The sequence below is a fragment of the Pristis pectinata genome, chromosome 2 (genome assembly GCF_009764475.1).
Source record: "Pristis pectinata isolate sPriPec2 chromosome 2, sPriPec2.1.pri, whole genome shotgun sequence".
Lineage (NCBI taxonomy): Eukaryota > Metazoa > Chordata > Chondrichthyes > Rhinopristiformes > Pristidae > Pristis > Pristis pectinata.
In genome coordinates this window covers 132868750-132895923 of record NC_067406.1, presented here as the reverse complement: position 1 = coordinate 132895923, position 27174 = coordinate 132868750, and the positions used below count along the sequence as shown (strand labels likewise).

General features: G+C 42.5%; 1 protein-coding gene across 1 annotated transcript in view; it reads right to left on the bottom strand.

Annotated features, from left to right (window-relative positions):
• Positions 1-346: 346 nt before the first annotated feature.
• fut10 (fucosyltransferase 10) overlaps positions 347-27174 on the bottom strand; it is a 42858-nt gene continuing 16030 nt past the window's right edge. The window contains exons 3-4 of the mRNA XM_052044509.1: positions 3071-3906; positions 347-2440 (exon numbers count right to left, since the gene is read on the bottom strand). Coding sequence (XP_051900469.1) covers positions 2216-2440; positions 3071-3906 — 1061 coding nt within the window. The 3' untranslated portion in view covers positions 347-2215. The remainder of the gene's footprint in view (positions 2441-3070; positions 3907-27174) is intronic.

Here is a 27174-nt window from a genome sequence, read left to right as displayed (position 1 = left end):
TGGACCCCAGGTACGCCACTGGACTCGGGGATGCAGAGGCCATACTATATATTACTTTTAACTTGCAAACTATATTTCTTTTTCTCTCTCTCAACCTGCACTAGTGTCGTTGTGTTAATTTTGTTTATTTTGTCGTGTAGGTTATGTATAATTTATGTTATCTTACGTTTGTAATGTACTGTGCTGCTGCTGCAAAAAGATAATTTTCATGGCATTTGTACCCGAGTATGTATGCCTATGACAATGAACTTGAACTCAAACAATATATCAGCCTTCTGATTCCAGCAAGGTATGTTGAGGGATTAAGGGCAACCTTTCCAGGCCAAGAGAATCTGGACCTATGGTTAATCCAGTAATGAGTTTATTGGATTAACTCTGAAATGACAGTTTATACAAACATCCCAAAATTTCAGGATTCCACTCCCAATGCGATTAAAGGTGCAGTTACACTGGGTCACCCCCCCTTGCATTTTCCAACCACATTCGGTGACAGCAGAGACGGACCAAAGATGTTTGCATTCCACATTGATATGTTATGTTGCAAAACTATTCAGAAGATAACAATTCTACAAGAACCCAGCACTGCTGCACTGGCCCAAGGTATTTTCAATCAACCAATCTTCAAACACGACAAAAGCATCTCGAACCAAAATATTAACCATCCAATTCCCTCCACAGATGCTGCCTGACCGACTGAGTTCCTCCAGCAGTTTGTTTTTTGCTGCAAGCTCCCAAAACACAAGGGCAATAAAATTCAAGAATGTTTTCATCTGACACAGAACTAGCACAAAACAGGACCTTTAACATTGTAAAATACCCCTAAGTGTTTGAAAACTATATTAAAAAAAACACACAATGTTAGACATCTGCATAAAAACAGAAGAATGCTGAAAACATTCAGCAGATCAAGCAGCATCTGTGGAATGAGAAACAGACGCTTCAAGCTGAGAGACACTTTGTCCGAAGGGTCTTCGATTAAGCTTTAACTCTTTCCACAGATGATACCTAACCTGCTGAAGGTTTCTGCCATTTTCTTATTTTACGTCTAAATATTTCACTGAAGGAAATATCCAATATAGTTATAGGAGCAAGATGAGATTTTGAGGAGGAAGATGGAGGGGCTAATGTGGGGAGTTCTGGAACTTAAGGTCATTGTTAATGTCATTGGTGGTGTGAAGAAAGTTAGGTGTTGCAGATGGGGCCAGTGTTGGTGGAGAGCGGAGTCCATGAAAGGCTGTAGGTTATCGGGAGTAAGTAAAGGCCACTGACGGATTGGAAAATTAGGATGAAAATTTTATAACTAACATACAAACTAGGAGCAAGAGTAGTCCACTCAGTCTCTGGAGCCTTTCAATTCCATTCAAAGAGATCAGAGCAGATCTGATGGTAATCTCAACTTCACATTCTTGCCTCACCCCAGTAACATTTTGTTCTGGTGTTAATGGTTCTGGGAATCAAAGCAGTCTGATGACCACAAGGCTATGGCTGCAATTTACTGTGAAAATAGAAAAAAATCTCCAGGAGCTGAAGTTCACAGAAAGTTCAAACTGTGAAAGCATTGGAATTGTTGAATCTAGAGATTGCAAAGGCACAAGTACGAGTTTCACCTCTGGCAAGAACCTCTGTTGCATAGTTCGTATTTTCTGTCATTTACTTGCTGGTGAGTTCCGAGTCTAAATTGTGCTGTTATTAAGTCTTGCTTGATATGCAACTGTGTGCAATTTATTCCATCAATTTAGCCTTTCTGTTTAGTCCTTGTTACTGCAGCCTCACAAAGACGGTGTGGGATAATTGCAATGACATTCAAGATTTGTGTCTGAGGCTCCTATCTCTTCTATTCCAGCGATGTCATGTCCCAGTCAGTTCAGAGGGTTAACACTTCCAGGAAATTAGCCTGGCACCTTCAGAACACTTATTACATGACAGCATACTTCCAAAGCCCATGAGATGTGCAAAAGTTCTCCAGTGCATGAGAAAAATCACTGCTTTCAAGATGTTTTCAACTGACCGACCCTGTAGTTAATTGTTAAATCCCTTTGAACTAAACAATCACCTAGCCGCAATATGGTTTCTAGTAATTATTTTGTTGGATTTCACATGAAATCCATGCAGATACTGGCTATCACTGAGTGCACTTATTCTGAATTAACGCAATCCTCAAAAGCATCTGAAGAACAGATGATTTTTGGGGAAAAAGAAATCAATCTCAATGCCATTAGTCACTAAACACCATTTTCCAGAAGGTTTCTACTGTAAAGTTTTGGTTCAGTTCCACTAGGTGTCTCAGTGCTGCAGCTTCTCGTTTTGATTGGTCAAAGCTTGGCATCCACAAATCTCGGACAAGTGTCCCCCCATTTGAGGGTGGCGAAAAGGTAAAAGCCTTTGGTCCCGGACAGCTAAGGTGGTTGGCTTGTCCTCGCCATTCAATTGGTGATAAACCCTGTGATCAATGGAAGTCAAGAGAAAAAAAACGTCAGCTGGGCTGTAAGGAACAAACATTAGAAATCCCAGTCAAGTTTCCAACAGGTTTGGAAAGTCATTTCCGCTTCAAGCCACTTTAGGAATCCCCAATCCAAGCTTCAATGAAAGTGTTAGCCACCTGCATGTTGTCTGTATGTCCCACCATACCACTTCAGTATGGTTCTGGCTCCCACTGAAGGGATGGATTACTTGAGACTTCTAAAGCCTGAGGACTTCAGAAAATCCCAAAGGGATTTGCAACAGCTTTGAACTGATCTGCACTGTCTTTTCATGAGGGGTAGGAACCCTATACCTGAGTTGATGGTGGTGTTAGACGGACAGGTGAAAGATTTACTTGTGCACCCCACTTTTCCCCAGCCCCCAATGCTGCCTAGAAGTTGAAGTCTTGATTTAAACACAGCTAAGCCACACGGAATCTGGATTACTGTCCACATTTCTAACCTTCCAGGGAAAAGTTGAACACATCAAACCAGGAATGCAAAGCCATACTGACAGCGAGGCATAAGAGGAATTTTTCCATTCTCTTTTTCATTTGCTGTAATCTCTCAGACAATGTCAACAGATTGAGAGGCCTTTACACACAACATACCTTTTGCTTTCTTCTGAGGTTTTCCCACACTCCATTGCACACCAGGCACTCAAAGGCATCGATGTAGTTGTCCTGGGAAACATCTCGAACTCCCCACGTGCGCTCTTTCATGGCAGTAAGCAGCTTCTCATTGGAGATTTGGTCTTTCCGCTTCCACTCGAGGAAGACCTCATAACTCTGGTCATCACTGTCCAATTGAATGATGTATTCAGCCAGTTTCCTGGGGTGTGAGAAATTTCCCACAAGTATTGCACTTCTATTACTGGGCAGCCAATCTGCTATACTTGGGGAACCATAGTAAACCGGAACTGCGCCTAATTTAAATGGTCTCCACAGTTTCTCAGTAATGTAGTCATCACAAACAGCATTCTCAAAAGCAAGAATGAATTTATACTGAGCGAGAATCCAGTAGAATGCATCATTATCCATGGTTGTGGGATCTTTCAGGCTACTTGGAAGGTCCTTATTGTGTAGACATTCACCATAAGAGTCCACCTGGATATACTTCATCAATTCCCGTACATAACTGTCTCGGTCTGAAGGAGGGTCGCAATCAGACTGGACATACACCAACGGGGCCAAATGTTCCCTCAAACGGTTCTTTTCAGACAGAGGGAGCATGTACTTATGTGACTTCAACTCTTCGATGCTCTCCAGATACTGGGTGGTGAGTGGCAAATGGGAGCTGCGGCTGAATGTGGAGGTGTAATTAAACAACGTGACAGTGGGCTCGTGGAAAAGCTTGTAATTGTTCTTAGGAGACTCTTCGTGGAACAAAGCCCATTCATGCTGGGGTTTCCGAGGCAGCGGTAAACTATCAATTTGAAAGTCTGTGCCTATTCAGATGGGGAAAGAGAAATAAAGAGGAACACATCAAATGCTGCCAGTAAACTTTGCACATGTGCCTGATTTAAGTGCACAAGCCAATTAGTTTTGATGATGCGTTAATCATCAGAATGGCTCTCCATCCAATGGACTCTGCACTGACTGGGAATAAGGTGTTACTAACTCTGGACAGAAATAGTACAATTGAGATTCTGTAAACAGCATTGCCTTGAATTACTGTGTGGCTACATAGACCAAGAACAACAGCAAACAGTACTGGACATTTGTAATGGAATAACTTCAGAGCATTTTTTATATTTGGAATACAGAGAAGTTTTAATTTTACTTAGAAATATTAACTTGCATTAACTTATCCATTTATAAATACTAACAGAAAAAAAGCCCTGAAATTCAATTTAATGAGAATTCAACGAATAATCTACTGCAGCAAATCAGAGGGTCAAGCAGCATCTGTGGAGGGAATTGATGCAGAATTTCGACCTGAAACGTCAACAGTTCCTTCTCCACTCCACCCCCACCCCCACAGATGCTGCTCGACCCACTGGGTTCCTTCAGCAGATTCTTTGTTGCTCCAGATTCCAGCATCCGCAGTCTCTTGTGAATCCATAATAAGAATTCTGTTGTTTCAAGTCTCAACCATAGTGAAGGACTGTCTCTTAGAGCAGTCTGCTTTACTGAAGCTGTTGGTCAACTTTTCAAAGTTTTATGGGTTGGTGATAAGCTGTTATCACAGTGGTTCAGGTACCACACAGGTAACCAAACACTCGAACTAATAAACCAGAAAATATGAGTTCAAATCCCACCATGACAATTTGAAATCAGTTTCAAAATCATTTCGAAATAGCAAGATGGTATCAGTTTAGGTGACCAGAATGCCATCAGATTGTTGTAAAAATGCAGCTGGTTTGCTAATGTCCTACAAGTCTGATGTCCTTAACCAGACAGATGAAAGCCCACCATCAATTGCTCAATGGCCACAGGTGACGGACAGACACCCTTATATTGAGAATGGGAAAATACACACAATGAATCCATGCATCTGAGGTCATAGAGTCAAACAGCATGGAAACAGGCCCTTCAGCCCAACTCGTCCATGCCGACCAAGATGTCCATCCCGGATAGTCCCATTTGCCTGTGTTTGGTCCACATCCTTCTCAACTTTTTCTATCCATGTACCCGTCCAAAATGTTTTCTATCCACATACCTGTGTTTTATATGGACTGCCAGACCCTTCCTAAGTGATATAGTATATTTATTAAGAATTGTTAACTGACACAGGTTTAATGACTGTCAGTAACAGCCTTAGAATCAATTACCGACTTATAATCAGCAAGTCTCATTTGTTTATTTGAGAAGCTTTTGACCGACTGCTGATCACTAAAATGACATTGGTGTGAGAATTATCTGTTTTGTGACGGGTAAGACTATCTAAACCCGGGTTCAATTCTGGCCGCTGTCTGTAAGGAGTTCGTACATTCTCCCCTTGTCTGCGTGGGTTCCTCCGGGTGCTCCGGTTTCCTCCCACATTCCAAAGACATATGGGTTAGCAAGCTGTAGGCATGCTATGTTGACGCCGGAAGCGTGGCGACACTTGTGGGCTGCCCCCAGAATATTCTACACAAAAAGTGGCATTTCACTATGTTTCGATGTACATGTGACTAATAAAGATATCTCATCTCACCTCTAAACCTATTCCAAAGGTTTGGGGTATGTACAGTGCTGGGTGGGATTTTATGCAGGCACCGAGGATGTGGAGTGAGTCATTTGGTTTTGGGTGAGCCTATAAACATATACAATATATAAATGGACAGAGTGGGGAAAAAGTCATGTAGTTACACATACATTGCTACTCTGCACAAATTTCCTCCCTCATGTATTAATATAAACACTGTTATTTGCCTCTTCCCTCCCACCTCCTCCCATCCTTCCCTCCAGAAGAAAAAGGAAGGAACTCCACAGCTCGGCTCAACTTTCATTCAGTTTATGAAAACCTCTCTTGAGTACAGTCACTGTACACAAGCAACCAGCATCTTCCACCAGTCATAAATTTTAAAGGTTGGCACACCCCACCTTCCTCCCGCATTCGTAATTCAGGGTTGAACATACAAGTGGGCAATCATAAAATCCATTAACCAGATTTAATGTTCATCAGACAACACATAAATCCAATGGTTCTGTAATGGAATATGCTTCAGCTGGGTCAACTCGACAGAAAGAAAGTTAGAAATTCTGCACCCGTGTCCACTGAACAGTTCAGTGGCTGGCTTAGTCTGTCTTTATTTCCACCAAGACTTTGTGTTATGGCTTTAGTACAATTTTATGCTCCACTGCCCACAATCCTCAATGTCTCCTCTTCCCTGCGTTAAACGGTGGGCTTCACTTTACATCTGCAGACCTGACAGATTGTAAACTAAAAGGAAAAATCAGCATTTTTAAAGTACTTTTGATGTTATCCCAAAGTGCTTTACAACCAGTTAAGTACTTGTGAAACAGTAATTGCAGTAATGTTGCACTATAATTAATTTGTACACAGCAAGTTCCCTGAAAAAACAATGTGTTAATGGCCAAATAATCTGCTTTTTAGTAAGGTCGAGTGAGGGATTAAAGTCATAGAGTCATACAGCACGGAAACAGGCCCTTCAGCCCAACTGGTCCATGCCAACCAAGATGCCCATCCAAGCTAGTCCCATTTGCCCACGTTTGGCCCATAACCTTCTAAACCTTTCCTATCCATGTTCCTGTCCAAGTGCCTTTTAAGATTAATTCTTGTCAATCGATAACTTCTTTGCTCTTTTTTGACACAGAATCACATAATCTTTCAAACCACCTGAGAGGTGAGATAGGAACTTGGCTCAACAACCCATTTGAAAATTGGCAGTTTGTATTTCTTTATGACACAAAAAGAGGCCAATCATCCTATTGAGTTCATACTGGCTCTCAGAGCATTCCCCTCAGTTCTATTCCCCCACATTTCTCCATAATCTATTCTCTCTCACATGTCCATTGATTCCTGTCTGGTCCTTCTGTCACCCACCTATTCTGGGGATAATTTACAGTGGCCAATTAACTTACCAACTAGCACCTTTTTGGTATATGGGAAGACACCAGAGCACCTGGAGGAAACCCCATAGTTACCAGGAGAATATACAAGCTGTACACAGAGGTCAGGATCGAACCCAGGGTTGCTCAAACTGTTCAACAGCAGCACTACTTTGTTGGTCCACTGTGCCGCACCATTCATTACTGGGTTTCAACCTAAAGTTTTGTTTGCCAATCTCTGGAACGGAACTTGAACCCCTAACCCTCTGGCTTCAAGGCAAAAACATGACACATATAACACCAGTTAATATATTGCAACTTCATGCCAAGAAAGGTAGAAGCAATAACATTTCAAAGGTTGCTTCATTTTCTTTAAGCATTTCTTCCACTAATAGGATTGGGAGAGTTACTTCTTAATGGTGGGGTTTTCAAAACAAATAATATTAATGAAAGGTTTAAAAATAGCAATCAGTTAAAACACGGTTGACATTTCGTGCTTCAGGCTCAGTTCTATTATTAAGAAGCCCGACTGTGCTTTGGTTCCTGGGAAATGAGGAACAGTTCACCTCAAAAGCAGGTTCAATTACAGGAGAAATGACACTGAATCAGAGGTGGTATTGATGGGCAGACCAGCTTCCACAGCAGTGCTAGCACACACTCACAACAAGCAATGGGATTTTCTGGCTACAAGATACAATCATTATGCTTAGGCAGGGTGGGATATAAGGAATACCACAGTATCCCCCAGCATGGTAATCCTTCAAAATTCCCACTTATGAATTCCATATTCATTTGAATATCGCAGAATTTAAAATAAACAAATCTTATTTTTACAAATAAATCTTATTTTTACAGGTAACCTGTTCTATCAAAATCCCTATCTGATTCCAGTGGCATAAAATCTATAACCAGCTCTTAAGAAACAAGACACCAGCCAACTTCAATGCTGTACCAGTGACACGCCTATTTAATTCTCTCTCTTGTTCTCTTTTTCAACTGTGCTTCCATCATTTGGAGAGTATCTGTCACCCAGATTCAAACACCTTCTGGTCAGAATGATGAAGGTCGTTATTTTCCATGCAAAACAGTTTTCTAAAGTCACCACCTCCTTTTCTACCTATTCAACTCTCTCAGTGCTGACTAAAACCACACCCAACTGGTTAAGTATTTCTAATTCTTCATACTAAACCCACTGATTATGACATAACATAAAGGTGGAGATACAGAGAGGAGAACTATTGACCTTGAATGTTCTGCTGCAGCTCACCACCAATGTACGTGGTTAAATATAATTTATTTTTGATGAAGCAGCACCTCATGTTCTTTCTGGATAAATTGCAGCCTGAGGGACACAATGTCAAATTCAACATTTTCAGATAACTCACTTTTTTTGTATCAGAACTGGCCAGTTCTGCTGTAGGTTACGCAGCTATAATATTAACTCAGTCTTTCTCTTTCCACTGATACTACCTGATATTCTGGACAATTCCTACAACTCTGAGCTGCATTTCACACCTTTTACAAATGCCACATTAATCTATCAACCAGCTTCTTCGACAGTTTATCTCCAAGGCAACCCTGGCCTCACCCAATCAGAGATATTCCCTTTGTCCTCTCCATCCTTCCCCCATGTTCTCAGCTACTTAAAACTTACATGCTTTCTCTCTTTCTCATTGTAAGGGTCTATGACCTGAAATGTTAACTATTCTTCTTTTTCCACAGATGTTGCCCGATATGATTTGAGTTTCTAGCGTTTTCTGTTTTCATAATATCTTTCGGGACTTTTTTTGGCTGTGTATGGACAATAACTGCTTGACTAGCTGGCAAAGCCTTCACCTCATGAAAGAATAAATAAAGAAACCATGCTGAACCAGCCTTGTTCTTTGTTCGGTGTTGACAGCGCCTTTGCAAACATAGCTTCAGTGTTGTATGCTTCACATTTTGCAGGCAAACAAAGGCAAAACAGCGCAACTAAAGGATTACCTGCAGAGTCTTGTTTGCATAGCTGTTAATGGGAAGTATAAGGTTAGACAGGAGCCTTTCCAAGGAAGGTCTGCAATGACTGAGGAGGCTTTCAAGGCAACTGAAATCTCCAGAGGCAGCTGTTTTCAGGAGGCTACAATGCAAAGCCAACTTAGAGAAAGTGCCTGTCTTAGTGCCTGAACCAGCTGCATAATGAGGAGAAAAATGAGGCTTGCTTAATTCATGGATGTGCAGAAGTGACAGTTCCCTAAGGAAAGAGGGCTGGGGAATTCAGCAGGATATTTAATCACAATCATAATTATTCACAATGTCAAAGGTAACTGGCTTAATTAACTGAGCAATTTCTCTGATGTATGCTAAATCATTCACAGTTACAATTGCGCCTTAACCAGACTGAACACTCGATGTTCTTGCATTAACTTTCACACTTAAGACATAAATCAGCTAATTTACTGAACCAGCCATGAATCTGGAAATCTCTTCCTGTGGGAGACTCTGGCATTTTGCTCCTCAGGTAGGTGTTCTTCCTCCCACCTCTCCACTATTTCTAATATTGTTAGCAGGCTTTGACAGCTGCTGCCCGTCCTGGATTACAGGCTCACAACTTCTCCAAGGCCAAGTGTTAACACCGATTCCATTTTGGAGCACCCACCGCAATTTTGTATGCACTTGAGCATGCTTTGTTGGGTGTGTACTGTGCTGTAGGTTAACACACTTCTGAGGATCATGGACCTGAAGTCCTAAAGCAGCTGATGAAGTCCTAAAACAGACTCTACAAGCCGATCTCCTGCAGGTTTGTTGTGTTGAGTCAGAATACTCACTGATTGAAAATTAGCTCCTGGTGATGGTATTTATGGGAGATGCATCAGAAACCCCAATTCACAGTGATGGAAAAGGAAAAAAATCCAATCTTAGTAAAGAGTGTTCCAGGATTTTGTCTTAGGAGACTGCATTCAATGCTGTCCATTACTCTGTGGGAGCCCAATGGGGCTGTTCTATTCACTTACAAGCATAGTGATGAGGTGAGCAACTATTGCCCATACCCAATGGCCCTCAGAAGGTGGTGGTGAGATACCATTTTGATCCACTGTAGTCCTTCTGTTGAAGGTGCTCCCATACCGCTGTTGGATAGAGTGTTCCAGGATTAAGATCCAAAGAGAATGAAAATTCAACGATTTACTTCCAAGTGAGCATGGCGAACAACTTGGAAACAGTGATGCTCCCATCAAATCCAGCAAGCCCCCGATGACCCTCACCAAATTTTTGCAGATTTACCATAGGAAGCATCCTATCCAGATGCATCAGAGTTTGGTATGGTAACTGCTCTACACAAGACCACAAGAATTTGCAGAGAGTTGTGAACGCAGCCCAGTCTATCACGACCACCAACCTCCCCTCCACTGACTCAGTCTACACTTCCTGCTGCCTTGGGAAAGCAGCCAACGTAATCAAAGACCCCTCCCACCCCGGACATTCTCTCTTCTCCCCCTCCCATAGGGCAGAAGATACAAAAGCTTGAGAACACATACCACCAGGCTCAAGGACAGCTTCTATCCCACTGTTATAAGACTTTTGAACAGACTTCTTATACGATAAAGATGAACTCTTGATCTCTCAATTTACCTCATCATGGCCTTCACACTTTATTTGTCTATCTACACTGCACTTTCTCTGTAACTGTAACATTATACTCTGCATTCTGTATTTTTTTCCCTTTTGTACCTCTTCAATATACATGTATGGAATGATCTGTCTGGATGGCATGCAAACAAAAGCTTTTCTCTGTATCTTGGTACATGTGACAATAATAAACCACTTACCAACCCATGCAAAAGGGGGCAGACATGGTAGTGTAGCGGTTAGCGTAACACTATTACAGTGCCAGCGACCTAGGTTCAATTCTGGCCGCTGTCTGTAAGGAGTTTGTACGTTCTCCCCGTGTCTGCGTGGGTTTCCTCCAGGTGCTCCGGTTTGCTCCCACATTCCAAAGGCGTACGGGTTAGGAGCTGTGGGCATGCTATGTTGGCACCGGAAGCTTAGCGACACTTGCGGGCTGCCCCCAGAACACTCTACGCAATGATGCACTTTACTGTGTGTTTCGATGTACATGTGACTAGTGAAGAAATCTTATCTTATCTTATATGCAAGCCTTGCCTTGGTATAAGGGGAACAGCCTGAGTGGGAACAGAGGAGGTGAGGAGGGGATCTAATAGGGGTGTTTAATATCATGAAAGCTATAAGCAGAGTAGAGAGAGTGAAATTGTTCTCATGGTACAGGAATCAAGAACCATGAGCCATTTAATGAAGGTGATTGGCTAAAGAACCAAAAGTAACATGAGGGGATAAACCCTTTTACAATGCAAGTGGTTCAGGTCTGGAATGCACTATTGGGGTACTGGGAGGCAGATTCATCTGTGGGATTCTGGAAGGGAAAGGAGGTAGCTGGATTCTTCTTACACATGGCTAGTAAGGAGAAAACAGGCCAAATGGTCTCCTTTCATTCTGTAAGTCTGCTAAATTCTGTAGCACGTGAAACCCAAGGTTGTAGAATTGTCCTCATGTGCTAAACACACCCAAAGGGTGTTACTCCATGTGTTCCACATTGAAGAGAAAACTTGTTGGCAACCAACTTCAACCTCCCGCTTAACCAACCTGATCCTGGACGGAACTCTTTCCCTAAAACCATCCTGCATTTCCAAAACATGCCATCCCCTAAGATAAGATACTGTATCTTTATTAGTCACATGTACAACGAAACACACAGTGAAATGCATCTTTTTGCACAGAGTGTTCTGGGGCAGCCCGCAAGTGTCGCCACGGTTCCAGGGCCAACATAGCATGCCCATAACTTCCTAACCTGTATGTCTTTGGAATGTGGGAGGAAACCGGAGCACCCAGAGGAAACCCACGCACACACAGGGAGAACGTACAAACGCCTTACAGACAGTGGCCAGAATTGAACCCGGGTCGTTGGTGCTGTAATCGCATTACGCTAACCACTATACTACCATGCCTGCCCTAACACTCCCCCATTTGGATCTCTCCCATGCCAAAGCTCCCAGCTCTACTGCAACCAGATCTGCGGTCTAACCAGTTTCCTCTTCAATGCAGAAACACATGGAGTAAAATCCCTTGGGTGTGTTAAGCACACAAGGCCAATTCTAGCACATACAACACCTTGGGTTTCACATGCTACAGAATTCAACAGCATCAGGCCCTGGAGAAAAACATTCGTTGTCCTGCTGCCTTTCCAGATACCAAAGAATTTCCCAGCTCCCTGATTTATCTAATTTATCCACAGCATTCCCTCTGTCATTGAGGAAAACCCTCTTCCACCCCTCCTGAAGCCCACCACCCACTCCAATCACCCGCTTGCCAAACAAAATTCCTGCGTTCAAATCACCTGGGTAACACTACAGGGCAAGCAAGCCTCAACTGAATTTCAGCCCATCCCTCTTGTGGTTCAGTTTCAGAGAAACTGACAACTCAGCTGAATTGTAAAGAATTAGAACATAGGAATACAAGAAAATAGGAGCAGGAGTAGGCCACTCGGCCCCTCAAGCCTGCCCGCCAGTCAATATGATCATGGCTGATCTATGCTGGCCTCAACTCCCCTTCTGTGCCAGTTCCCCATAGCTGTCAATTCCTCAATCTTTCTAAGATTTATTTATTCCCACCTTAAATATATCCAATGATCTGGCTTCCACCACCCTCAGGGGCAGAGAATTACAGAGATTCACCACTCTCTGAGAGAAATTTACCTCAGTTTTAAAAGAGCAGCCCCTTATCTTGTAATTATGTCCCCTTATTTGTGACTCTCCCACTTGCAGAAACATCTCAACATCTACCCTGCCAAACCCCCTTAGGATCTAATATGTCTGAATAAGGTTCTTCTAAGCTCTGAAGAATACAGACCCAAACTGTCCAACCATTCTTGACAGGACAACCCTCTCTTCCCTAGGGCAGGTGGTTCCTGGTTACTGTTCATGTTTCTCGTTGAGGACAGAGAATTCCCAGGATGGAATAGGGTCTCGGTTGCTGTATTCCGCAATGACTCGATGAGCTGCATGCAAGCACCGGAGTGAAGCTAGCTCTAATATAGCTGCTTCATGATTATCTGCATAACAAACGCCCCCTTCCAGCGTTTGATGTGCAGGTTCCATTCTTGGCTCCAGGAATTTGGATTTCATTGCAGGCCCCTGGATTTGAAAGGGAATAAATTCACAGGGAGCCCAAATAGCTGTTCACCTGCATATTTCACACTTCCTTGTGACACAGGAGGCCATTAAATCTCTGCCAGCTCCCAGAGCAATCCCCCAATGCCGTTCCCCTATTTATTTCCCTGTAACCTATTCTCCCACACATGCCCCTGAACACCCCTCTGATTCTCCCACCGCTCAGCTAGACAAGGGGCAATTTATAGAACCACTAGTTCAGCCTTGGACACTTGCCAGGAAGAAGGATGGGCCTATTGATTAAGAATTGGTTCAGGTCTTACTACCAATCCTCTGTAGTTTTATCCACAGGATTCAACAAAGAAGATAAAAATTAATACCGGCAAGGGAAGAGGAGCTTTCATTCCCATCTCCCCACACTGTTGGGTAGATGAAATGCGAATATTCATTAAACATAGCTCTTTCCACCTGGCATTGCAAAACATATCTGAAGCCAACAAGACAGGCATACATTACAGTACAGAAGGTTCCCTCCACTGCCCACCTGTCTAAATGGCAGAAAGTGAAACCACGCAGTAGTGCCACCAGGCAGAATTAATTGTACACTTACGATCAGCTTGTTTAAATGGATATGAAGTTGAACATCTCCCTCTACAGGCCAAACAAACTGTGCAATCATTGCAGTTTTACCTCCTACTCGGCAGCTTTAAGAGTTGTGGTCAAATTGATTAGTGTAAAGGAACAGGAAAAGCACAGGGGAAGTAAAAAAAAAATTAAAGGATTAATCCAACGTTTAAAGATGCCCACACAAACCTTCACAAAAGCCAGACCCGTATGTCCACTCAGCTGAATGCAAGATATTTCCTGCCGCTATTCAAAGAGCAATTTTTCTCCCGGGAATTAGTCAGTATTTACCATCACTAAAATAGATGAGCTTGTGGGATCTTGCTGTGTGCAAAATGGCTGCTACTTTGCCTGCACTACGGTTGTGACTACACTCCAACTTTGCCTTTAAAGTGAGTTCTGAGGTCCTGAGATTGTGACAGGCTTCAGTATAAAAGCAAATTCTGTCTTTGTTTCCAAATGCTCACAGACAAAACTCTTCACACTGAGCAGCACCACCCAAACAATTCAAGAAACTACACTCCACATCATGAACAACATGCATTACCTTTTGCTCAGGTGAGATGGGAAGGAGATAGGTAAATAACTGCAAATCTGACCAAACATTTCAGCAGAATCGTAAATAACCATTTATGCAAAAAATGTAGTTCTATCACTGAATCTTCGTTCTGTTCCCTCTGGTCCCCACTGTTCTCATCATATTCATCCACCAGTTCCCGTACCTCAGTGTCCTCTTCTCCATGCTTCAGGTACTAATTCTGGATGTGGATGATTACAGAGGTTGCTTCTGCTGTCTGGTTTAAACCTTACATCTCCATAGCCTTGTTCATATGTGTATTTACACTTACTAGTCAGCAACCCTGTGAATCCATTCTGTGCCTTGCCGAGGCTTCAATAACCTTCTTGTATACAATAGTGTGGGATCTTATTAAGAATTTATTCAGGCTTTTAAAATTCAATGTTCTTGAATTTAAACCCAGCGACGATGATATTTCAAAGTTGGAGTGCAGTTTCTCGGTGGTATTTCTACTTGTCAGGTGTCCTTGTCCTTCTAGATGAGGTCCTGGATTTGGAAGAGTAATACAACGTGGAAACAGGCCCTTCAAAGGGCAGCAATCATACCGGTGCCCAAGAAGAACAGGGTGAGCTGCCTCATCGACTATCACCCGGTAGCACTCATGTCTATTGTGATGAAGTGCTTTGAGAGGTTGGTTATGGCTAGAATTAACTCCTGCCTGAGCAAGGACCTGGACCCACTGCAATTTGCCTATCGCCACAACAGGCCTACAGTGGACACAATCTCACTGGCCCTCCACTCTGCTTTGGAGCACCTAGACAACTGCAAGACATACATCAGGCTACTGTTTATCGATTAGAGTTCGGCATTCAACACCATCATTCCCTCAGTACTAATAACCAAGCTTCAAAACCTGGGCCTCTGTACCTCCCTCTGCAACTGGATCCTCAACTTTCTTTTAGGGAGACCACAGTCAGTGTGGATCAGCAAAAACATCCCCTCCTTGCCATCAACACAGGCGCACCTCAAAGATGCGTACTTAGCCCATTGCTCTGCTCTCTCTACATGCATGACTGTGTGGCTAAGTACAGCTCAAATGCCATCTATAAATTCACTGATGATACCACTGTTGTTGGTAGAATCTCAGACGGCAATGAGGAGGCCTACAGGAGTGAGGTAGATTGGCTGGTTGAGTGGTGTTGCAACAACAACCTTGCATTCAACATCAACAAGACCAAGGAACTGATTGTGAACTTCAGGAAAAGTAAGTCGAGAGAACACACATCAGTCCTCAATGAGGGGTCAGCAGTGGAAAGGGTGAGCAGCTTCAGGTTCCTGGATGTCAACATCTCAAAGGATCTATCCTGGGCCCAACACATTGATGCAATCACGAAGAAGGCACACCAGTGGCTCTACTTCGTTAGGAGTTTGAGATTTGGTATGTCACCAAAGACTCTGGCAAATTTCTATAGATGTACGGTGGAGAGCATCCTAACTGGTAGTATCACAGCCTCCAAAGCACAGGATCGCAAGAGGCTGCAGAGGATTATAGACTCAGCCAGTTCCATAATGGATACTACCCTCCCCACCATCGAGGACATCTTCATGAGACGGCGCCTCAAGAAGGCAGCATCTATCATCAAGGATCCTCACCATCCGGGACATGCCCTATTCTCATTACTATCATCAGGGAGGACGTACAGGTGCCTGAAGACTCAAACTCAATGATTTAGGAACAGCTTCTTCCCATCTGCCATCAGATTTCTGAACGATCCATGAACCCATGAACACTACCTCATTATTCCTTTTTTGTGCACTTTTTTTATATTTGTAATTTATAGATTTTTATGTTTTTGCACTGTACTGCCTCCGCAAAACAACAAATTTCACATCATATGTCAGTGATAATAAATCTGATTCAACCCAACTCGTCCTTGTCAACCAAGACGCCAATCTAAGCTAGTCTCATTTACCCACGTTCATCTACCTATCTATCTACCATACCTCTCTAAAACTTTCCTAATAGAAACTCTGGATGCAAACAATTATGGAGGTTGCCTCTGCTGTCTGGTTTAAAGCTTACTCAAATTTCCATAGAAATTGCCACAGAAACTTTGGAGAGGCTGCAGAACGTCTTGTAAATGGTGGTTACTGTAGCCATGTTGCGTCAGTAATGGAGGAAGCAAAGATTCAGGAACGTACATGGGTGCCAAACTAGTTGGCTGGTGCTTTCTGGTTGGTTGAAAGTTTCTTGAATGTTTTTTGGGAATTGCACTTATCGAGACAAGAGAATTCATCACATTTCTGATTCATGCCTTGCAGGTAGTGGAAAGGCTTTAGTGAGCCAGGAAATGAATCACTTTCTGCAGAATATCCCTTACTGATACTTTGTGAAATAAAATCCAGAATTCTGCCCCACTGTTAGATAATGTGCCTTGGCACATAGTCCATACCAAACAGAGCCCTGACGTATCACTCCTACAATCTTGGCGAAATCCTCTCTGATGATCCCAGAATGGAACACACCACCAAATGTCTCCTGACACAATGGGAACCCCTGCACTGCCCACAGAGTTACAGAGTCTAACATCTAGGCTGGGCTGTAATATCTGGGCTCTAACATCTACTGGGCAGGCACGGTAGTGTAGCGGTTAGCGCAACACTATTACAGTGCCAGCGACCCAGGTTCAATGCCGGCCGCTGTCTGTAAGGAGTTTGTACATTCTCCACGTGTCTGCGTGGGTTTCCTCCGGGTGCTCCGGTTTCCTCCCACATTCCAAAAAGACGTACAGGTTAGGAAGTTGTGGACATGCTATGTTGTCGCCGGAAGCATGGCGACACTTGCGGGCTGCCCCCAGAACACTCTGAGCAAAAGGTGCATTTCACTGTGTGTTTCGATGTACATGTGACTAATAAAAGAAATCTTATCTTAAAGCAGTTCAAACCACACAATTGAGCAATTCACTGAAACTGGTCCAAGATGTGTATCGATTTAGATATGCTTGAAGAGACAAATTACTATTGAAATATTTTAATTACCTTATTAATAATCAAACTATCAAGACAAAATCTCAAGGTCAAAAAATTAGCTTGGTGAGGAAGTCAGCAGATTGAATGCTGATTCATTGACTACAGAAGTGGGGAGTTCACATGTTACAGATACAGAGAGCAGAGGAGTGTGGTGGCCCCCATCACTGACAATTAAGTACAGATAGAGACTCAATTTCTTCCTCCAATCACCTGATGTACAAAACTTCAACCTTCCCACCATCCTCAATGACACCCTCCTTCCCTTTCCGCTCCACCAATGGCTCTCCAATCTCCTGTCTCCAAGAATCTCAGGCCTATCCAGTACATTCCCTGAAGGATGCCATGAAACACTGAAATATACTCTGCCTCGAAAAGAAAGCTATTTTAACATTTCATTCTAACAACTGTAAATAAGGCGATACTTTTAACATGTGTGCAGTATTTTTAGTCTAACAAAATAATCCATAGTCAGATTTAGTAGCTTACCTTACTCAACCACCTGAGTTCAAAGTTTAACAGAAGTCAAAAAAGGCTGGTCCTCAAACCCTCACATGACTTCACTAATGCCTGTGAGATGTCAAACTACTTCATACATACAGCACATTTGTAGTAACTAATGTAAACTATGAGGGTTTTGAGCTCAATAAACTTGGCATTATGCTGATTCTAGACTCAGGGAAACCCAACAACACTTCCAGGAAAGAAGCTGTGTCTTACAATCTTGACTGAAAATGTCAGCAGGTAGATGGATGAAGTAACTATGTGGCTTTGGAGATGTAACTACAGTGGAACTATCAGGAATCACTGTCATTATGCTGCGACTTCCACATCCATTACTGGAGTCAGCAGGGGTACAGGTAACACAGAAATCCACAAGTAGCTGGATTTCTGTCGGCAATCCATGCCTCCAGTTCAAAAAGATGGGAATCTTTTCAAAAGTCACTGAATTGACCAGAACTATTGTCAATGTAAAAGCCTTGCTGAATAAGTTGTAACTGAGTTTTTAAAAAGTATGTTGAACATAATTACTGCCAATCAGCTGCCTGATCCTGCAAGACTTATCATGGTTTGATTCCCTCAAAATCCCACTCTTTTTAAATTTTATTCTGTTTAAGTTTGACATTTCAACTTTGACCCCAATCTTATGTCTATTTTGCTCTTGGTAACATGTTTAAGTTTGTTAAAAGTAAGAGAGACTCACTTCCTGATTCCATCAAGCTGCTCAGCTTATGTGATGGTATCACTATTACTGGATGCCAGAACAATGGGGGAGTTCTACTCCAGAAATCACTGGATCTTTGTGTCGAGACCAACATTTCAACGGAGGACACTGTCTACTTATAGATTCAGAAATAGTTTTTGTATCCATGAGGGGCATTTCTGCAAGGTTAAATCCTGGCGAATTACTGTTAATGTTCTATGAGTGGGTTGAAAATTAGCTGATGGTGGGGAGAATAATCTCTCCACCATTTCTAAATGCTCGTACTGCAGGTCCAACGTTCAGTATTTAATGAGGAGGCGTTTCCTCCAACTAAATTTTGTGAAGAGCAATGCCTTTGGACCCAGTCATATACTCTGTTCTCCTGTCACCAGATTCGTTCTTCTCCTTGCAACTGAACCAGCTTGTAACCTTGAGATGAGTTTCACACTACACATCCATGCTACTATTAAGATTGGATATTTCCACCTGACTCAGCTTGAAATCCTCATTGATGCCTTTGGTATCTCTAGACTTGACAATTTCACTGCACCCCTGGGCTGTTTGCCTTATTCTACCACTGTAATCTTAAAGTCATCTGAAATCTGGGGCCCGTGCATTAGCTTACATCAGGTTCTGTTTACCATCATCCCTGTGCTCACAAACCAGGTTGCCCAAAGCCTTGATTTCAAAATTCAGTGGCAGAGAAAAGAATGAATCTTGTTTTTAAAGCACTCCATGGTCTTATCGTTCCAAAATCATCTCTCCACAATATGTCTGTTGCTCACTTCCGGCCTCTTGAACATTCTGGTATCTTAATTTCTCCACTCTTAAAAGCCATGCCTTCAGCTGCCAAGGACCCAGGTGCCCAAATTTCCTTCTTTGGTCTCTCTAATTTTCTTGATTTTATGACGGTCCACTGTACCTACCTTTCATCTCTCCTAATGGCTCTTCATGTTGCTTGGCATCAATATTTGTTTGCTGATACTTTGGAGCACATTGCTTCTATTTAAATGTAGATTAAAGGTATTGTTATAGTCAATGGATTTGGCTCTGCTTGGAGACCAGTTCCCAGTATTGTATCACAGGGATTGTTGTTGGGACCTTCGTCATTTCCCACTTCATTGGAGTTGTATCTTTAAAAATTGAGTGTACATGCAGTATGACTTCTGCTACCAGATACGGCTATTAGCTGTGAGCTAATGCCTTCAACAAAGGATTTACTAGTGATAGCTCTAGCTCTATTATTTGCCTTTGCAAAAAGCAACACTACAGAGCCTACAGACACAACAATTCAGATTACAAAAAGATTCAAGATCACTTGTCATTCGATTGTATCATGGCTGATCTGCAAAGCAACTCTTAGAATTCTTAGCTCTACACTAACACAAATCAACCTCAGCATTATTGACCAATCAGTCAACTGGGGAGAATTACATCCTCCTAATAAGCTTTGTGTGGGGAAAAAGTACCTAGCTCTCCTTTTAAGATTTTGTCCCCTCCTTGAATATGCTAGCAGAGAAATTAGTTTTAGTCTATACACTTCTTTCTATTGACATTTTAAATACCTTGATCAAATCATCCATCAGTCTTCTAAATTCAAGGGATTACAAGTCAGGTTAAGAATGTGGATGTAAATGTTGAGGGCACGATCAGCAAGCTTGCACATGGCAGCAAGACATGCAAGTTTTAGTACTATGGGAATCAGAGGGTGCACTGCTCTGGTCAGATCAGGAAAAGACCCATTAAAAAGTAATTCTTGTACTCTCATCTTGGAAGGTCCTGATGCAGAGCATTTGTCATCAAGTCGGGAACTGTGCTGGCCTGCATGGACTGCAAGGATATCAGCTTCACAGAGAATCTGATAAGGTGGCAAAGCAACGGTTCCTTTGAAAACGTGTTGGCTTTATTCCCAAGTTGTTCACTGCTGGGGCCCTGCTTCTTGAGTCTGCCTACAGATCCATTCCTGGCAGCTGATCCCTGCTGAGTAAAGGTATGTCAAGCAAACTGTGACTCTTTAGGGGATAAGCAAGAGAGGAAAAGAACAAAAGAACTTGTGTTTGCAGTGCTCTTCTAAGGACCTCAGAATGCCCTGGAGCACCTTTCGATCTATGAAACACAGTTCAGGTGTAACCAGATTCATATTGCAGAACACACAAAATTACAAACAGCAAAGTCCCAACATCAGATAATGACAAGATAACTTCTTTCACTTTTGAAAAATTGGTAGAGGAATAAACACTGGTTAGGACACCAAAGAGAACTGCCACTATTTGAAATGTGCTATGAGATCTGCCTGATCCAGTTAAAGGGGTGGACCATGTAATGTTTTATCCAATAGTGTAGAACTGCATAAACTACTAAAATTGCAACAAAATAAAACTTCAAAGCTACTTTGCTTTTTTTTACCCTTTTCTGTGTCTAACAGAAAGGTGCACAATATGTTATGTGTCTTTTTATTACTTATTTGCCAAGGTCAATTCTTGGGAAATACAGTCCACTTATTACAAAAAGTGCTTGCGCTGCCATTTATTGAAATAGAAAGACAGCCAAAGTGTGAAATGCAAAGATGCAGGAGCATCGTCTGCAATAAATCGCTGCTACACTGAAGAGCTCTCTGAGTTTATTGTCCTTTCGCAAAAACAGTTGGCTTCTCTTGTAACATCCTATAGCATGAATGTCACTTTCCCAGTGGGCACATGAAAACGGGCCAAAGAAACCTTCAAGAGAAGCTTGGTTTCACTCAAGCTGCAGCATTCATCGAGAATTTTGCTTTGTTTCCCCACAATTAATCATCCGTTTTGATACTATTCCATTTTAAGGAAAGGAATTAGAATTTGGTAACACCTGCAGTTCAATTCATAGACTGAAAATGCATAATAAAATTTAATGCAATAATGAACAACTGAATATTTAATCAAAAGCTACTGGGAAATTTAAGAGTTTAGTGCAAAGTCTTAATTAAGACTCTGACAAAATGCAAATACTTGTCTTGATTCCAGTTCACACAGTCAACATCTCTCTCTCTCTCTCTCTCTCTCTCTGCCAAAACCCCAAACCCACCAAAACTAAAACTGTTCTTCATTCAAGTTTACTGGGAACTCTTCCCAAAGGGATCAGACTGAACTCATGTCAAGTCCAGGCTTGATGCAGCATCTCGGAGAGATAACCAACTCCATTTATGCACACCTTTCTGTGCAGGTATGCATAACTTAAAATAACTAGGACAAAGCTATTTTGTACCACTTATGCAGCTGTATTTTAAATAAAGGGACTTTTGATGAAGGGAAAATTTCAGCAAGCTTTTCATCTTTACGGCATGCATTGTTGATGTTAGGATTATGTAATATACTATAATGGGTGCAAGAAGCTGTTGTACCTGCAGCTGTACAATAACAGATTTTGTCATTCCAAGTTAATTCTGAACTATTCAACACAAGGATGAAGTTTTGGTCATTGCTCTTGGTGATAATTTTGGTATTATACACACATAGAACATACTGACACACAACTGAGGTACTTGGCTTGGAGATGAGTGAGCAGAGGGAAGAGGTTACTTGACATGTGTGGCATTAAAGGCCTAGAGATTTGACTCTTCAAGCAAGCAATGTAATCTAACTTACATTCATGGACACTTAGTGAACGTCACCTGATGTAACAAAAGGAATAAAAATTATTATGTACACTGCAAGTATTTAAAGAAGAGGCAGAGAAATATTTGAAAGATGAAGAATTGAGGCCTTGGGGATCTGACACAGTGGTGTACATCAGCTATAGTCATAGTCAATGGCAGGGGAGGCTTCAGCAGGTGGGTAGCCAACTCCTGCTCCTGTTTTCTTGTGTTGTGCATTACATGACCTGCCTGACTTTCCTTACCAGGTCAGCTGTAGCATCTCCCAAGATGTCCTGAGGCCCTGGGCAGCAACTGGACCCTCCACACTGCTAAGCCATTACAGGCACTTTGGATGGTGGGTGAAGGAGGAAGGCAAGCGGCAAAGAAATCCCCTCCCATGAGAAGGTTGAAAAGAACTAATGCCCCCACTTAACCAGCTGCCAAAATTTCAAACAATGGAGTCTTTGCCATTCAGAAACATCTCAAATCGTAACACAGCCAAATTGCAATAATTATTTTAAAGCAAAAATCTAAACTATTTAAAATACATTTGAATAATTAAAAGAACCTAAAAATACTAATGCTTACCATTGCCCCTCATAATGACAGTCCATTAAAAAATCAGTGGAAAGATCTTTCTATGGCAGGTTAACCTGGGATAGGTTGTTGGGCTGGATTCCTTATCGTAGATGTTGGAGAAATGCCATGGTGTTCCTACTCTGAGCTAACATCAAAGCAAAGTCAACAAAGGAGATGCTATTGGTCAACAATCAACAAGCTGTGAACTTTCACATTCACAGACATAAACGGTACAAAACAGTTTTGTCCTCGTTATGTTTTAAGTTATGCATGGCTGCACACAAAGGTGTCCATAAATGGGATTGGCTATCTCTTCGAGATGTTGCATCAAGCCTGGACTTGATATCACTGGAATGAAAATCCTTCAGTCTGATCCCGTGGGAAGTGTTCCCAGTTGACATGAATGAAGAACAGTTTCAGATTGGTGGGTTTTGGCTTTTGTTGGCATTATACAGCGAGATGTCAGCAGTTACATCTGGAATTAGGGTCATAGAGTCATAGAGCACTACAGCACACAAACAGGCCCTTCGGCCCATCTAGTCCATGCTGGCCTGCTTTTCTGCCTAGTCCCATCTACCTGCACCTGGACCGTAGCCAGCCATACCTCTCTCATCCATGCACCTATCCAAACTTCCCTTAAATGTTGCAATTGAACCTGCATCCACCGCTTCCACTGGCAGCTTGTTCCACACACGCACCACCCTCTGAGTGAAGTAGTTGCTCCTCAGATTCCCCTTAAATGTTTCACCTTTCACCCTAAACCTATAGTTCTAGTCTCATCCAACCTGCAGGGAAAAAGCCTGCATGCACTCAGCCTATCTGTACCCCTCATAATTTTGTATACCTCTGTAAGATCTCCCCTCATTCTCCTGCGCTCCAGGGAATAAAGTCCTAACCTATTCAACCTTTCCCTGTAACTTGTCCTCAAGTCCCAGCAATATCCTTGTAAATTTTCTCTGCACTCTTTCAAACTTATTGATATCATACCAGAACTGCACACAATACTCTAAATATGGCCTCACCAATGTCTTGTACAACTTCAACATAACATCCCAACTCCTGTACTCAGTGCCCTGATTTATGAAGGCCAAAGTGCCAAAAGCTCTCTTTACGACCCTATCTACCTGTGATGCCGCTTTCAAGGATTTATGGATCTGTATTCCCAGGTCCCTTTGTTCTACTGCACACCTCAGTGCCCTACCATTCACTGTGTAAGTCTTACCCTGGTTTGTTCTCCCAAAGTACATCACCTCACACTTGTCTGCATTAAATTCCATCTGCCATTTTTCAGCCCATTTTCCTAGCTGGTCCAGTGACCATAACTCCTTGACCTTTACCATAACCTTGGAGAGGAATAGGAGAAGACGATATGGGAAGGTATTTAACTGGGGGAGGGGGAATTATGATGCTATTCCCTTGGGAGCGTAAATTGGGAACAGATGTTTTTAGGGAAGTGGACTGTGGAAATGTGGAGGTTGTTTAGGGGGTACATGCATGGGGTTCTGGACAGGTTTGTCCCATTGAGGCAGGGTAAGAATGGTAGAATGAAGGAACCATGGTTGACAAGAGACATAGAATATCTTGTCAGGAGGAAGAAAGAAGCTTACCTAAGGTTTAGAAAGCATGGATCAGACAGGGCTCTGGAGAGTTACAAGGTAGCCAGGAAGCTTAAGAATGGACAGGAGAGCTAGAAGGGGGCATGAGAAGGCCCTGGGAGTAGGATTAAGGAAAACCCCAAGGCGTTCTCCATGTATGTGAAGAATAGGAGGAAGACTAGAGTGAGGGTAGGACTGATCAGGGATAAAAGAGGAAACATATGCCTGGAGTCAGAAGACGTAGGGGAGGATCTTAATGAATACTTTGCTTCAGTATTCACCAGTGAGAGAGACCGCAATGTTTATGAGGATGGCGTACAACAGGCTGATACACTCGGGCATGTTGACGTGAGGAAGGAGGATGTGTTGGAACTTTCGAAAAACATTAGGATAAATCACTGGGGCCAGACGGGATATATCCAAGGTTATTATGGGAAGTAAGGGAAGATCTTTGCATCCTCACTGGCCACAGGAGTAGTGCCAGATGATTGGAGGGTGGCAAATGTTATTCCTTTGCTTAAGAAAGGGAGTTGGGATAACCCTGGGTAATTACAGACCAGTGAGTTTTACTTTAGTGGTGGGCAAATTACTGGAGAAGATTCTTAGAGACAGGATTTATGGGCATTTGGAGAAGCATAGGCTGATTAGGGACAGTCAGCATGGCTTTGTGAGGGGCAGGTCGTGCCTCACGAGCCTGATTGAATTCTCTGAAGATGTGACAAAGCACATTGATGAAGGTAGAGCAGTACATGTGGTGTACATGGATTTTAGTAAGGAGTTTGATAAGGTTCCTCATGGAAGGCTCATTCAGAAAGGAGGCATGGGATCCAGGGAAACTTGGCTGTGTGGATTCAGAATTGGCTCATCCATAGAAGACAGAGGGTGGTGGTACATGGAGTGTATTCTGCCTGGAAGTCAGGGACCAGTGGTGTTATGCAGGGATCTGTTCTGGGACCCCTGCTCATTGTGATTTTTATATATGACATGGATGAGGATGTGGAAGGGTAGGTTAGTAAATTTGCAGATGACACGAAGGTTAGAGGTGTTGTGGATAGTGTAGAAGGTTGCTGTAGATTACAACAGGATATTGATAGGATGCAGAGCTGGGAGGAGGAACAGAGGGATCTCGGGGTCCATGGTCATAGATCACTGAAGGTTGCTGCGCAGGTCAATAGGGTTGTTAAGAAGGTGCATGGCGTGTTGGTCTTCATTAGTCGGGGTATTGAGTTCAAGAGACGCCAGGTAATGTTGCAGCTCTATAGAACTCTGGTTAGACAACACTTGGAGTATAGTGTTCAGTTCTGGTCATCTCATTATAGCAAGGACGTGGAAGCTTTAGAGAGGGTGCAGAGGAGATTTACCAGGATGCTGCCTGGATTGGAGAGTATGTCTTATGAGGATAGGTTGAGCAAGCTAGGGCTTTTTTCTTTGGAGAGAAGGAGGATGAGAGGTGACTTGATAGAGGTCTACAAGTTGACTAGAGGCATAGATCGAGTGGACAGTCAAAGACTTTTTCCCAGGGCAAAAATAGCTAACACGAGGGGGCATCATTTTGTGATTGGAGGAAGGTATAAGGGGGATGTCAAAGGTAAGTTTTTTTTAACACAGTGAGTGGTGGGTGCGTGGAAAGCACTGCCAGCAGAGGTTGTGGGGGCAGATACATTAGGGACATTTAAGAGACTCTTAGATAGACACATGAATGATAAAGGAATGGAGGGCTATGTGGGAGGGAAGATTTAGATAGGTCTTAGAGCAGGATAAAATGTCGGCACAACATCGGGGGCCAAAGGGCCTGTACTGTACTGTAATGTTCTACGTAAAACTTCCAGGTTACTTTGCAAGCTTTGGTAGCCTTCCTCGCTGTCCACTACGCCCCCAATCTTGGTGTCATCTGCAAATTTGCTGATCCAGTTTACCACATTACCATCTGAATCATTACTATAGATGATAAACAACAAAGGACCCAGCACCGATGCCTGCAGCACACTACTTGCAACATTTTGCTGAAAAATTCAGCTTCTTGTTTCACATCCTCAGTTTCTCTGTTTTTGACTGCTTGGGAATTTGTTTTTCAACTCATTGCTGTTGAAGTCTTATCCCTGCACAGCACAATTCATTAGTATCAACAACTAAAAATATGTAGAAAAAAAAATAACTTCAATAGAGCTCACAGAGTTTGGATTCTGACACTGATAAGGATAAATATCTGCAATGCACTGCTTGAAAGTGTGGCAGAAGCATGTTCACTAATAACTTTCAGAAGAACATGTAGTTGAAAGTGAAAGATTTTCCTTTTAAACAGCCAGCACGCAGTCAGCTGTCCTGCTTCTGTGCTGTGGATTCCATGACAAGCTGACTAGTTGTTGAAGGGAAAAGACAAACTATTATTTATTTAGCACTCTTCACATCCCTTTCAGGATGCTCCAAACCACTGTACGACCAACAAAGCACATTTAGAACTGCACTGTTGTAATGTAGGAAACATGGCAGCCAGTTTGTGCACAGCAAGCTCCCACAAACCATCATGCAATAATAACCAAATAATCACTTTTGGCAATATTGTTTGACAGCTGAAAATTGGTATGGATACCACAGAGAATTAATTTGCTCTTCTTCAAATTTTACATTAATTTGCTTTTTTACATATTTACCCAACCTTCTCAGAGAGTCATAGAGTAATACTGCACAGAAACAGGCTCTTCGGCCCAACTTGTTCATGCCGACCAAGAGGCTCATCTAAACTAGTCCCATTTGCCTGCATTTGGTCCATATCCCTCTAAACCTTTCCTATCTGTGTACCTGCCTAATTATCTTTTAAATGTTATTATTGTACCTGACTCAACCACTTCCTCTGGCAGCTCGTTCCATATAAGCACCACCTTCGGTGTGAAGTTTATCTCGAAGA